Source organism: Homalodisca vitripennis, chromosome 2, assembly GCF_021130785.1.
Source record: "Homalodisca vitripennis isolate AUS2020 chromosome 2, UT_GWSS_2.1, whole genome shotgun sequence".
In the NCBI taxonomy this organism is placed as follows: Eukaryota; Metazoa; Arthropoda; class Insecta; order Hemiptera; family Cicadellidae; genus Homalodisca; species Homalodisca vitripennis.
The window spans coordinates 99,806,541-99,820,478 of NC_060208.1; the positions used below are offsets into that span (position 1 = coordinate 99,806,541).

General features: G+C 31.4%; 1 protein-coding gene across 1 annotated transcript in view; it reads left to right on the forward strand.

Moving 5' to 3' along the window:
- The first annotated feature begins 560 nt into the window (after positions 1–560).
- The window catches only part of LOC124355745 (protein timeless homolog), a 59,703-nt gene continuing 46,325 nt past the window's right edge, over positions 561–13,938 (forward strand). Inside the window, exons 1-4 of the mRNA XM_046806903.1 lie at positions 561–916; positions 3,851–4,004; positions 8,292–8,472; positions 10,943–11,074. Of these exons, the coding sequence (XP_046662859.1) occupies positions 820–916; positions 3,851–4,004; positions 8,292–8,472; positions 10,943–11,074 (564 nt within the window). The 5' untranslated portion in view covers positions 561–819. The remainder of the gene's footprint in view (positions 917–3,850; positions 4,005–8,291; positions 8,473–10,942; positions 11,075–13,938) is intronic.

Genomic DNA, 13,938 nt, shown 5'->3' on the forward strand with positions numbered 1-13,938 from the left:
CCCAGCATCAAAATGTCTGATTCCATTGACATACTAGAAGCTGCTATCTACACTTAGCTGCTTACTCACGAACATTACTCTCTCGGCTTAACTTAACAACTTCTACAATACCGTCTGTATTTATCTGGATTTCAATATTATCTTGATATAGAAGATTACTTTGTTTGCTTATATTACACGCATTATGGCTATAATCTTGATATCCATTTTTTAAAGAAACTGTTATCCTTTTTACTCTACAGAAACATAATAATAACCCCTATTGGGATTTTGGACACTTATGGTTTCATGGACATTTTTATGAAATCAAGTTGAAACCTTTATAATAACACAAATTTTCCATAAAGAACACTAATAATAAAAGATATTAATAATGTGACATTGAAAACAAATTACGTAAATGTCCACAATTTATTTATAATGGAACTAAAACATATTAGCTACAAACGCAAATCACGCCAATTGGAATTCTCCATCTTAGTAATCACCGTTCACCGGTTGACTCCTCAGCTGTTACTAAAAAAAAAGTAATTTTCCCGCGCTTTTAACTTTAACAGGGAGTGATGAGTAGGTTGGGCTTGTGTTTGTTTGGAATTTGGATTGGAAATTAAATCACTATTACTTAGTCAGAGGTAGCAAGGTAGTACATTAATAAGTTGGTTCATTGTTTTCAAGTACTATTAATGTCTTTCTTTTGTTCAATGGATCTATTTTAAATTCTGGAAGCTGTATGCCTAGTTTTAAAGAGATTATTATGTGATATAGAAAAACCTAAACTGCAAATACCTATATTGACATTACCTCATATAGCATCTGAAAATGTTGTCTGGCTTGCTGTCTGCTGAACTATCAGCGACCTGCAATGCTTTGGGATATTCTAGTGGATCAACATACTATACTGACCCTTATGTGAAAGGTAAGATGTACAGTAAATTAATTGTCATAGGCTAATTAAAAATTTTGTTGCCACAATTATTTAAAAACTACAGGTAGGGTACGTGATAAGCGGACCCGGTTTTTTATATCTCAGAATACAGTACTTGATACCTAATATTCAAATCTCAAATCCTAGACTATCAATCGATATAAAAGTACCTATAGTCCTCAATAACTATGATATGTTTTAAATTAAAATATGAATTTAATATTTACAGTGATCAAACAAATTATTATAACCAAAATTAGGAAAACTGAAGACAACCATATTTACTTATCTCACAGTTACAGTTGTTTCTTTCCCACAAATTTCACATAATGGGTTTTTCGGTACGAGTCCAACATGTTGAAGCCACGAAAAAGCAACGTCGTGTAGTTTTCTAAAATTGACTGCCATTTTTAATAATCAGAATTACTTATGTAAAATTGAAATATTATCCTACGTGTATTATTTTAGAATGTTTACAGCTGTTGATATAGATTATTTAAGTTATATTATAGATTAGGTAATTATCATATTAACCGCCGGGGCGGAAAAAATACGAGTTTTGCGTTCTTAACTTATTGGAATCGTCCTATATATAAAAAAAAGTATAAGGTTTGATGGGGTGGAAATGAGAAATAACGAAGTTCTAGAAAATAAAAAATTAAATAACTTTCCAGTAATATCTCCATGTTCTACATCCACGTCTAGCGTCACGTGACCTTTTGTGGCCAATGATTGAACCTCGTGATGACGTCATCGGTTGCGCCGCCATCTTTGCAAACGTAAATGAGAAATTACAGAAATGAGCAGAATTTTGATCAAAATTAATAATGTTTTTCTTAATTTCGAGAAAAAAAATTAATTACGAGTGCCTCCGGCCATCAGCGCGGGCTTCGGCTGCCCCGCGCTGATGTCAATAAAAGAAAAACATCCCTCGAGATAGTACCTATCAGTAAAATATAAAATTCTAGAGGGGCTGATCAAAAATATAAATTGAAATGTAATGCAAAGGCAATTATGTAAAGTTTAAAAACTAAATAAATCATTAAAAAACTCAAATATATAGATGGATATTAACAGAGAACACTTACCATTAGTGTGTTGGCGGATATAGCTAAACAGCAGCAACAAAAAAGTGGTCTATCACAACGAAACGACACAGTCTCCCGGTTTAAAAACACCACTCGACCGCACGACGAACAAATACACTCATTTTTAAAAATGCCCTGTTCTATTAAAAAAGAGATAATTTCGTTTCGGTTAAAACGTAAGCTCTTTACGTGCCCTACAAAACACTCCGACACACACAATTCACTAGGGTTGGTTGAACTAGTGGATGGTTGATTCATCATTGTAAACTCACTCACTCAATCCGACCTACTGAACACGATATCTTGTGTAGAACTGACCTATGCCCCGGACAACTCAGATAACAGGTATGCTATCAGGCTGCTATCAGTCCCGGCCGCAGATAATATTCAAGTAAACAGATTATCCAGACACAGCACACAAACTGAACATTAAAACATTAGAAACTTTACCACTTATCAATATACCCCCTAAAATCATGTTATTTGTCATTTGCACCCCATAGTACTATATATATTTTTTGTTCAGGAGGGTGAGCAGAATACGTTGGTAACGTCAAATTCGTGATTTGCCGCCCCGGCGTTTAATCTTACTGGTACCATAGATTATAATAGTTCAAAATAATTAAACAGTATCGATTGATTATATCGATGGTTATGATTAAGTAATATCGTTTGCCAATTTCAATATAAAAAACCGGGTCCGCTTATCGTACCCTACCCAAAACTACAAATGTAACCTTAGGCGAATAAACATCAAGTCGTATTAGGCCTATATATTTTAACTTCAATGTCCTGTAAACAGGCCCTATTATGGGTGGTGGCCAATTATCAAGGATCTGTATGTAGGTTAGATCAAGGTTTGCAGTCAGTAGCCCATCAAGAGCCTTCTTTTAGACCCTGTAGATTTTCAGTGTAAACATTGATAACGGGTGTCTAAATAATCAATTGCATTAATCGATAACTGAATTATCAAATGCTAGAAATCGATTACAAGAGTGCATTTAAAGGTAAAAATAATTTTAAATAACAAACGGGTGTTTGTTTATTGTGTGAATGGAGTATAGTATGCAGTAACCATCACAAATAAATGAGGGAACCAAATTATTGATTAGGAGTACTAAAACTTAATTACAACAAAATTCTATAATAGGTTAGGCTTATAATTATTTAAAATTAATTAGTTCTAGATCTGTTTAATGTATTGAATAACAATAATGACCAAAACTAACTCGAAGTAAAATTCTTTGCATGGTATTTGACTAATGTCCACAACTACAATGCTGATAAACATGCGTTATTTGTTATTGTTAATAAAAAAATCATATTGCGCAAACAAAAGTTAGCCTAGCCTAAGTAATATATAAAATTTAAGGTCTCTATTAGGAAAACACAATGCGGTAAATCTGACCTGTAAAGGTTCAGTCCATTCATTATAGTACAAGGGATAACAAAAATTTTTTTGCGTAGTTATGTTTTAATTATTAAAGAAAAACACATACTTAACACTCTATAATGTTTTAAATTTTATTTAAATAATAAATAGTGACATGTAGAATCATAACCATTTCAGGGTATGTTTAAAGGACTTATTGCTTAAAACTGTCTTTCATACTTTATATCATATATTTATAAATTAAGTGTAATTGAAACTGTACAACGTTTTTGGTTCAAAGTACAATGTTCTGTAATATTATATTACAGAGTGAAAACTTGGACAATACCCTCTAAGACTTACCCATATACCTAGGTCCAAATTTTCTTTAAAAAGCATCATTTTTAAATTATAAAACTAGTAATTTGAATATGAATAGTTAATGCATATATGAATTCATTGCAGAAACAATCACAGACCTTATTCGCTACCTGCGGAGAGATGACGAAGACCACACCATCAGACGGCATTTGGGGAGTGCGAAAATACTTCAGACAGATCTTCTGCCTATCCTGATCCATCACTCAGAGAAGGAAGACTTGTTTGACGTCCTTCTAAGGTGCTGTAAGCCTAACTTCTTGTCAGCTGCAATTCTTTAATTGTCAAAATTTTACATTCTGGCTATAACAATTCAAAATCCTTAATAATTTTATAACTGTTTAGGCTTGCTCTCTTGTATTTAATGAACAAAATATCTAAGCTGGGAAATCTTACCCTAGAAACAAATCTATAACAATGTGTAAACATGTTCTCCTCTCAGTAAAATGCTGCACTGGACAGGGTTTAGTTTTTAAAATTATAAGTACCGGAGCGCTAACTACAGGGCGTTCTTGAGGTACGCCCAGGTGAAAGGGAGGCCCGATGGAGGACAAAAGGTTTTAGATTTGGAAGTGAAAAAAAAGGTTTTTAGTCTATCTGAAATAATTTTAGGTAACCATTAAACACAACATACAAGCTACATGATTAAGAATTAGAATTAAATAATTGAGACTTTTGCATACCTGTAGGTCCAAGTATGGGTTCAAGGAACCAAATAACGTTCTTATAGTGTATTAGTATTATTATACTACGAATAAAGTTCATTAATACAAAGTATCACGTGAAACAATATTATAAAAGGCTATTTTGTGTTCATAAGCTTTATTCTTGGTACAAAATTGTGATTCCAAACATAAACTAAACACAACTGAAATGACTAATGAAGTAACTTGTATTAAGCAAAAAACTTAATAATTTATTACAGAAGTTAAACGTGTAATAAATTAATAATATTGTCTATGTTTTTAATTAAAAATTAATACATATACAGTAGAACCCCTCATATCCGGCCTCGGTTTTACCGCACCTCGGTTTATCCGGCCACTTCCCGGAAGCCAATATCGAAATTTATTTACCACGGCTTGCAGACGCGCAGTTGCACGTACTAGTCTCCCACGACTCTTGCGTTATTTTTGTGTATCTATTTGTTTACATTTTCCTGTGTTGTCCTCAGTTGAGCTAATAGGTTTAACCTGTAAACAGTTCGTTGATTATTTCCAGTGCGGTTAGTACAGTACAGTACAATTGTTTTGTTTCGTCAAGTGCTGTGTACTGTAGGTTGGTTTATCCGGCCGAATCGTTATCCGGCCAGGGACTCGGTCCCGTGGTGGCCGGATATGAGGGGTTCTACTGTAATTTATCACATCACACATAAAAATACATGTTTTTCTGCAATTTAAAATTATTCAAATGTGATATATTTCTCAATGTAGCATATTTCATAATTTTAAATAATATACAAATGAAGGAATATTTGTAGTTACCGTAGTTCGTGTTCTGAATGGTTTACACCTAAGACTGCCATTATGAACTGCAATTAACAATATTTTCTGTGTATTATCACATAATTCATTAAGAACTGTTAAACTTAAAATGTTAATAAAAAAGATTTCCACAAAACATATTTGTCCTACTTGAATTGTTATTTCTAATTGTTTTGTATGAAATTCATGTTATTTGCTGATTAATTCCTTTTGAAAGCCAGTGTTTAATGTGGCGTGCTAGTTTGTATTAATAAATTTGGAACTAACTGACTTATTAATAATAATTCACACATAATTTCAAAATATAATGAGTAACTTTTGTAAGTCATTCGTCAAATTTTTCACAGAGGAACCTCTTAAGCATTCAGCACTTGAAAGAGCAACTATTTATTTTAGAAATAAACTTCTTCAGGTGTGGAGGCTCTCCCTGGATAGTTTGTATGTTTTCAGAGAAAATTGGTTCCATGCCTTACTTATAAATTCTGAAATCTGTGGACTACATCTTGTGGATGTTTAATTTTGAATGTGTCACAAAGTTTGAAAATATTGCCCTCTTTTTAAGTAATTGGAACATTGCCAGGAACTGGCCAGTAACTAAGATAAACAATTTTACCGTCATTCAAAATATCCTAAAGCATTTCACTCACATTATTAGACCCGAAAATTCTACTAGTCCAATTATTGTTTCTGGTATTTTAGAAATGTCAGGTTTCTTTCAAACAGGGGTACCTTTAAAAGTCATATTACTTATTGCATACTCTGCTTCAATTGAACTTTTTCCACTTCTAGGATTATCGACTCTAATATCTAAAACCTTTATCATGTCTTTCTTGAATCAAGTTTAAGCTTAATTTTTATAACTGCAGAGAAAGATCTTCGAGAGCATCATGCATTAAAGAGAGGTTGTGAACAAAAGATACAGAAGAAAATTTGCTGGCAAGATATAAATATGTAGATTTGTCTTCAGAATGACAACTAGGGTTCCTAGAAGCATTTTGAAAATGCTGATACAAAACATTGTATTATCCCAAATAGCTTTTAAAGAAATAAGACTTGATGTGACCTAGCATATATATTCAGGACATGGCCAGTTTTAAAATTTGCTGTTGTAGGAGTTTTGCTACTTCCTTAAGTTGCCTACTATTTTTGTATGAGTTACTATAAACATTTCTGAATTTATCTATGGAAATTTTGAAATGGTTCACTCTTGATACCTCTTCAATTGGATCATGCACTCCTAACTCAAGTTGGTGGTTCAAACAATACCAAATTTTTATGTTGGGAAAATTCAAACTATTTAACACACCTAAACCTTTACCGAGCATGACAGCTACACCGTCAGTAGTATCATATTAAGTTTTTAAAAATAAATTCTTCAGTGATGCCAATGCGATACAACTGACTCAGGTGTTTTAAAATTCCCACTGCAGACAAATGAAACAGTTCATACTGGGTAAAAAAAGACTGTTTGGGTTTTCCATTCCTTCTATTTTAGTTCTGATGTATACAATCAAACATGATTTGTTGTTTCATAATGTGGACTCATTGATGATAAGAGAAAATTTATTATAATTTTCTAACAATTTATTTACCAAGCATTTTTACATTTCTCCTGACATATATGAATACTAATTTGAATTCGTGAACTGTGCTGCGAGCAGCGATAAGGCACTAGCAGTCAAGTACACTGTGCGTAGCACAAGAAAACTACTGAAAATTGACCTTTTCACTGTCAAATAGCAATACTAATTCCATTCCAGTTCTTTCCAAACATTTTAGATTCATAATAAACATCAATGTTATTTAAGAAAAACAATATCTTGCAGTATGTGCGAAGTTTTAAAATATGAATTTATTTTCTTAGTTATTCATAACTTACAAAGGATTACATTATTCCACAGTTCAAATAGTTAATGACTGGGTTTTGTTCATGATTTAATAAATCGGAACTCTGCTCCAGTACCGTGAAAAGTGCCAGAGCTGTTCTCCAGACTGTTCCAGCTGAAATTAAGCCCTGGCACTGAACGATATCTTTCTGTTATTTACTGTAACAATTTCTTAAATAATTATGAAATTCTGTCAGCACTAGAAATAATTATCAGTTATTAAAATTTCTTTAAAGTTGTAAACTTAATTGAGATGTTTAATCATTAAGTAAGTTGCAGTCATGAATGTAACTCAGTGAGAAAACATGAAAATTAACTAGATCCTAGAACAAGCACAATCTTTTACTCTTTAATGAAGCGTAATTTTACTTGCAGTTATTCGTAGATTGAAAACTGTAATTATTACCTTTTATCCATTTTTCTTTTTGACACATTCATACATTATCCATTACTCCACAATTATGGAGTTCACTGTGGGGTCTTTCTTTACTCAATAACTCAACAAAATAATGCCATTAACCTTAATTGTCTTTTGTACATAGTAAAATATTTTTATAAAAGCTTTAATCAAATAAGAATTATAACAAAAAAATGTATGTTGGATTTTATATTCAACCCCCTATTATTAAAGTTGAATAATTCAACCACATAAAGCATTTTCGTTAACTTCTTAGAGGTTAATTTCCTAGGAGTTGGTGTTTAGAATACTTTATTGGCAGTTTATATCATGACTGTGCAATGTTATGGCATGTTTCTGGTCAGTGTATGTGTACACAATAAAATGCTAAGTCTGGCAATGTGACATAATAAGATATGTTTGAAACAAACTGTTAATTTAACAACTATAGCTTCTTGTAGTGTAATCATAAATCTAGAAATAACTTTGAACTTAAATTTCAATATCTTAAACTATGTGAGATACAAAACCTTCCTTTGCAGTGCTGAATATGGGGAAATGAAAGGTTGTAGCGTGCTGGATTTGGCACACAAAGCAGGCAGTAGTGTACCCTAGTAAAGTTAATTTGTCTTCCATAGCATATTTGAAATAGTGCCGTCACTGATATGTTAAACGTGTAAACATCCTTAGGAAGAGTTTGTTTACTTAGTATACTTGTATAGGAGTTCACTAATGTTAATTTTTCTTGCTATCATTTTCAGGTTGTTGGTGAATCTGACAAATCCGGCGTTACTGATATACCAGGAGCAGTTGCCGACGGAACGGACAGCCAGCCACCACTTTCTGCAGCTGGTGGCTCAATTGCAAGGTTACAAAGAGGCCTTCACCGACCAGCAACTGTGGGAGATTCTGGCCAAGAAGTTAGCAGATCTGCTGCAGATTGTGAGTTGTCTGTTTATCATCAGTATCCACAGGAAAATACCAATTAAGTTTTATCTAGTTAATAAAACTGATGTTTGGGATATAAATAAATAGCAAATAGATTTTGATGTGTAATTAATTTTCCATTTAGCTTAAGTTGTCTCCTTTAGTTCAGGTTATTGAGGAATTTGTATGATGAATTATTTTTTTTTAGTAATAGTAAAACTTGATGTAATCTATAAACATAGTGAGCATTATTTATTTCAGTACTGCTATTTCAGTCTCACAATTTAACTATTACTGTTATTTCAGGCTTACAATTTAACTATCTGCCAATGTCTCTAAAATGTGACTACAAAAAAGTTTAAATGCACTGGCATGAAGGGCATTTATTTCTAAAAGAAAACTAGTTTCCAGAATTATCTAGATTCAAGATTTTATTCATCATTAATCATACAGTGATGCAATAGATTTCGTCAATAGCAATATAACATAATTTTACTTTTTTATTATTTGTTGAATTCTTCTGTAACTACTATATTTAAGTGAAATTTTAAATAAATATAGAATAACATAATAAATAGTTACAACACTATATACTCTACACTGTAATAGTTTTAACATTAAAAACATAAATTATCAATAGGTTAAAAGACATACTATATAACCACTATATTTAAGTGAAAACTAAAACAAATATAGAACATTATAAATAGTCATAACACTATATAAACTACACTGTAATAGCTTCAACATTAAAAACGTAACGTAACGTATTAATAGATTAAAAGACATACATTTACAAATAAATAATTAGACAACAGTTAACAACATAAAAAACAACAAACTAGTAAAATTTAAAACAATGAACAATGAATAGCCTATATACATTACATCAACATTTATAAAAATACATACATTTAACTATCTAATCTGAATTTAGCTTTGATTCAAAATTATTAAAAGATGTCCATAATTTACCATAATCAGTAGCTAGATAGTCATCAACCTTGTAGAAAACTTGTTCCTTTAACCATTTTTTCAAGCAATATTTGAATTTATTAACAGTGACAGTGTGAGCGGATTGTGGCAATTTGTTAAATAATCGATTTTTCATGCAAAATATGCTGTTATTTGTTTTTGTAAGTCTTGCAGGTAGTAAATCTAGGGCATGTTATTTCTTGTGTTATAATTATGTATATCAGATCTAATTTTATATTTATGCAAATTTTCGTTTACATTTATTAGACAGAAATATATATATATAAATATGGGAGAGTCATTATTTTTTATTCTTTGAAAATGGGAAAACAAGATTCACGGTTGTCCAGTCCTGTTATGGTCCATATAGTATATTTTTGCCATCTAAAAACTTGTTCCATATAAGTACTATTTCCCCACAAAGCAACACTATATACAATCTGAGAGTGAAAAAAAGCATAATACACATTGATCAACATATCACTACTAACACACAGTTTAAGTTTTCTTAGTAAATAAGTGATTTTAGATAGCTTTTTGCAAAGGTATTGTACATGTACATCCCATTTCAAACTGCTGTCTAAGTATAGGGCAAGTAGTTTAATAGACTCTGCTTCAGTTAATTTAGTTAGTGAAAAATTAATTGATTCTGTCTTTTTTATTTATATTTAAATGATTTGTTTTAAACCAGCTCTCTGCAATATTTCTTGATACATTCTGATCTACTTCCAATTTTCCCATGTCTTTTCCATTCCAAACTAAAGTAGTACCGTCTGCATATAATACTGATTTGCATGGTATATTACCTGGGTAATCATTTATTGCTATTAAAAATAGGAATGGTCCCAAGAGATATCTGAGGAACACCAGATTTAATTAATTGAAAATTAGATCCATCATTATTTTGATATAGCATTTGTCTCCTGTTATACAAGTAGGATGTCATTAAGCCAAGTTCCTTACCCCCCAAACCATAATGTTGCAATTTTTTCAATAATATTTCATGAGAGACATAATCAAAAGCTTTGGTCAGGCCAATCAGAGTAGTACATGTGAATATTTTATCTTCAAAACCGTTCAGAACATAATTAACAACACATTCAACAGTCTTAATTGTATTCAAGCCTGGTATAAAACCAAACTGTTCAACACGAAGTGGATGAAAGGGTTTGTTTTAGTTTTATCAGTTTAATAAGTGTTACTATACATCTGTTTAAAGTTGTAGTCTTAATAAGCAAATAGTCCTGATGATATATAAAATATTTATAAACAAACAGTTGGTCTATTTAAAAACTCATATTGAGATAGAAAAATTACAAGTTTTTATCAGTATTTTTTTTTTCAATATCCGTGAATTATTTAAGTCAACACTTTTGGCTTACATTTTTATGATATGTTTGTAAGTACAAAGGCAATTATTATAAATTATACTCTAGCAAAGAAAAATATATAAGTTTAACAAAATAACATACAAAGACAAGAGAAGTTAATTTGGATGATGTGTTAAAAGGAGTACCATGAACGTGATGAGGATCAAAGCAGAACGATGGAGCGAATTCTGATCCTGGCAAGAAACGTATTGCAAGTACCTACTGATGCAGATGAGAACAGACCAGATAACGATGCAAGCATCCATGACCAGGTGATGCAGCCTTTCACTTGTATTTGTCTTCAGTCTTATAATAAAGTCAGACTTGCAATTCAGCAATCTTGTTCACAAGTCCAAATTAGGTGAATACACTGCAATCCATGGGCAATTTAGATTAAGTATTATATATATATATATATATATATATATATATATATATATATATAGCCTAATTGTATGTTTTTAGTGTTTAGAATGAGGGGTTGAATTCATGTGTATCTTATTTTTATTATTATCGTTACCACGTGTAATAGTTTTGATTACCACAAAGTCTGCTTGGCACGGATTTCTCTTCAACTTCTATATTCTCTCCTGATACACATTTTGTATGTACTGTTTTGATTGCTCAAATCAGATTTTGAAGTCGTGTTTTGAAATTTAAAAAACTTGCTGTGCTGCATTTTAATATATCTCCACTACATGTTTAAATAGGCATAATTTCATATGAGGTTTGGTTTTCGGGAACAAAGAAAGATGCAAGAAGCAATAAGCAACTTTGCTCATCAGCAACTGGTGAAGGAGGCTTCACTAAACGCTCAGCCAATAACTACACATTCATACTGCATACTGCAGTTGTTAGACATTCCTATTTATCATAACATAATAATGAGAATAAAATTAATTGTGAATTAAATAAATAACTGTACAAAACATGTTTTTGAAATCATTGGCACTATATTTTGATAATAACTATTTTGTAATAGAAACTAACATAATCAAACAACAAATACAAATGTTATTCATGCAGATATAGTTATATAAACTTAACTACATAATTATTAATTAACTATAACTTATATAATTTTTACTTTTTGGAAAATTTTAAACTTTAGCATGATTACATAATTAATTGGTGATAATAATGGATTATTATCATGAAATAAACATAATTACAAAACAATGGTTGTACTTAGTCATAACAGCCAGAACAATTTTTTGGATTTGGCTGTAAATGTTTTTCTAGGCTTGATAGTGGCCAAACCATTAGTCTAAAATGTAACTTAGAAGGTTTTCAGAAATAAAGTGATCTACATTAGAGGTTCAGTAGTTTTGCCGTATTTCCAGTTAACCCATAAGACACTCATAAAGTCAAACTTTAATACAATTTTGTCAATTTTTCCATGCAGACCTTTCGTAAAAGACTGATAGTGGCCAATTGCAGGTCATAGTTTAAATTTGAATCCTAAAACAATTGGAGTGAATTTTTAAACAAAAAAGATTTATTTACTTTTTGTCATATCTCAATGGTAAAGCCATATAATGTACATAAAGCCATAAAATGTACACAAACTTGAAATTTGTAGCTAAAACATATTAGTATTTTAAATCCATATAAAATCACATCTTTGTCTATTTTACTATCCTGGTTCACTAATCTTTTATCAGATTAACCTTACTCCAATTTCAACTAATAACCTAATTAGGCATATACTGGAATCTGGAAGTACCCTCAGTGTAACATCAATCAAAGGGACCTAGGTCAAACTGAAGAAGAAATATCTAGCCATATGATAATATATTTTGCAATTTGAGATGTTTCAGTCTTGAATCCATTAATAAACATCTTGTCTACTTAACCCCTAATGTTCTAACACAATCTTATCCAAGATAATTGATTAACAATTTACTACTTCAAGTTTTCTCCAGGTTTTTACCTGTTTTGATACAAACAGAATAAACTATTTCTCTCGTTATGACACCAGACAGTATAAACCTCTCAAAATCCAAATATTTATGATCGTATTAACTCCCATTAAGCTTATCTCCTTGGTTACTTTATAATTCACCCTCCTGTATAAATTATAATTGTTTACGTGTTTTGTATGTGTATTAATTTATTACATGAATAAATACTATTTATTTGTACTATAATTTAACATAGTTGGTGTCAAAAAAGAAATCTTTGTCTGATTTTAGTTGGAAAATAATTTTTGGCTGTCTCAATTACTTGTCTAGTCAAATGTGGCAAAGATGTTGACTGCCCACAAAAACCGCCGAGTTGCTTCAACTTTGAGATTCCTTGAATTTGACATTCGGCCATCTTTAAACTTTTGATGTGATTCACGCACAACACCATCACTCATGATTTATCCGTGAACACAGCACATTCTCCGATGGATTTCTGCTCCCTTCTGCTTGCAGGAAACAAATAATGCTACTCAATTTGGCGGCAGAATCAATAGAGGCATGCAAATGTTTTCGACTGTAGCTCGGCGTAAACTGACTACTTGAAGGTAGTGACAAGTTGTATCAACTACTGCGCACACTGCTGACACCTCACTTGTCTGGCCGTCATGGCGTGAGATCGGAGGTTAAAAAAATTGCTCTTGTATTTCTTTTAGTCAATCTGACATTCTCTTTCAGCACTCAAGTTGGTGACTAAGATGTTCTTGCTCCTGTACCTTTGTTTCATCACTTAGTCTTAGCTTCATTTACATATTTTAATGTTAATGTTATTTCATAGTAAAAATAATAACTATTTTACTACAAAATGTATAAATTTAGTAAGGAAATGTAAACAATTAGAAAAATTTAATATTTTTTAAGTACTACGTCAAATTAAATTGAAATTATAAGATGGTGTCAGTCAATTTGCAGAAGACAATAATACATTTTTAAGGTGAGGCTAATCCCTTTTCAGCCTCATTAAGCCTGTCCTCATGGACTATTGGTATGTGCAAGGATTGTATCAAACAAAGTAAGGAAGAAAGTCAGTAAAGTACAAGGCCAATGGTAGTGATGAAAAGTTAAATTGTCACAGACAGGATTTTAACCTGCGCTATCTCTAAATCAGATTTAAAGCCCATTCATCGCCTTAGACTGTGAAGCAACTGGCGATTTTTATTTTAAAATGTTTT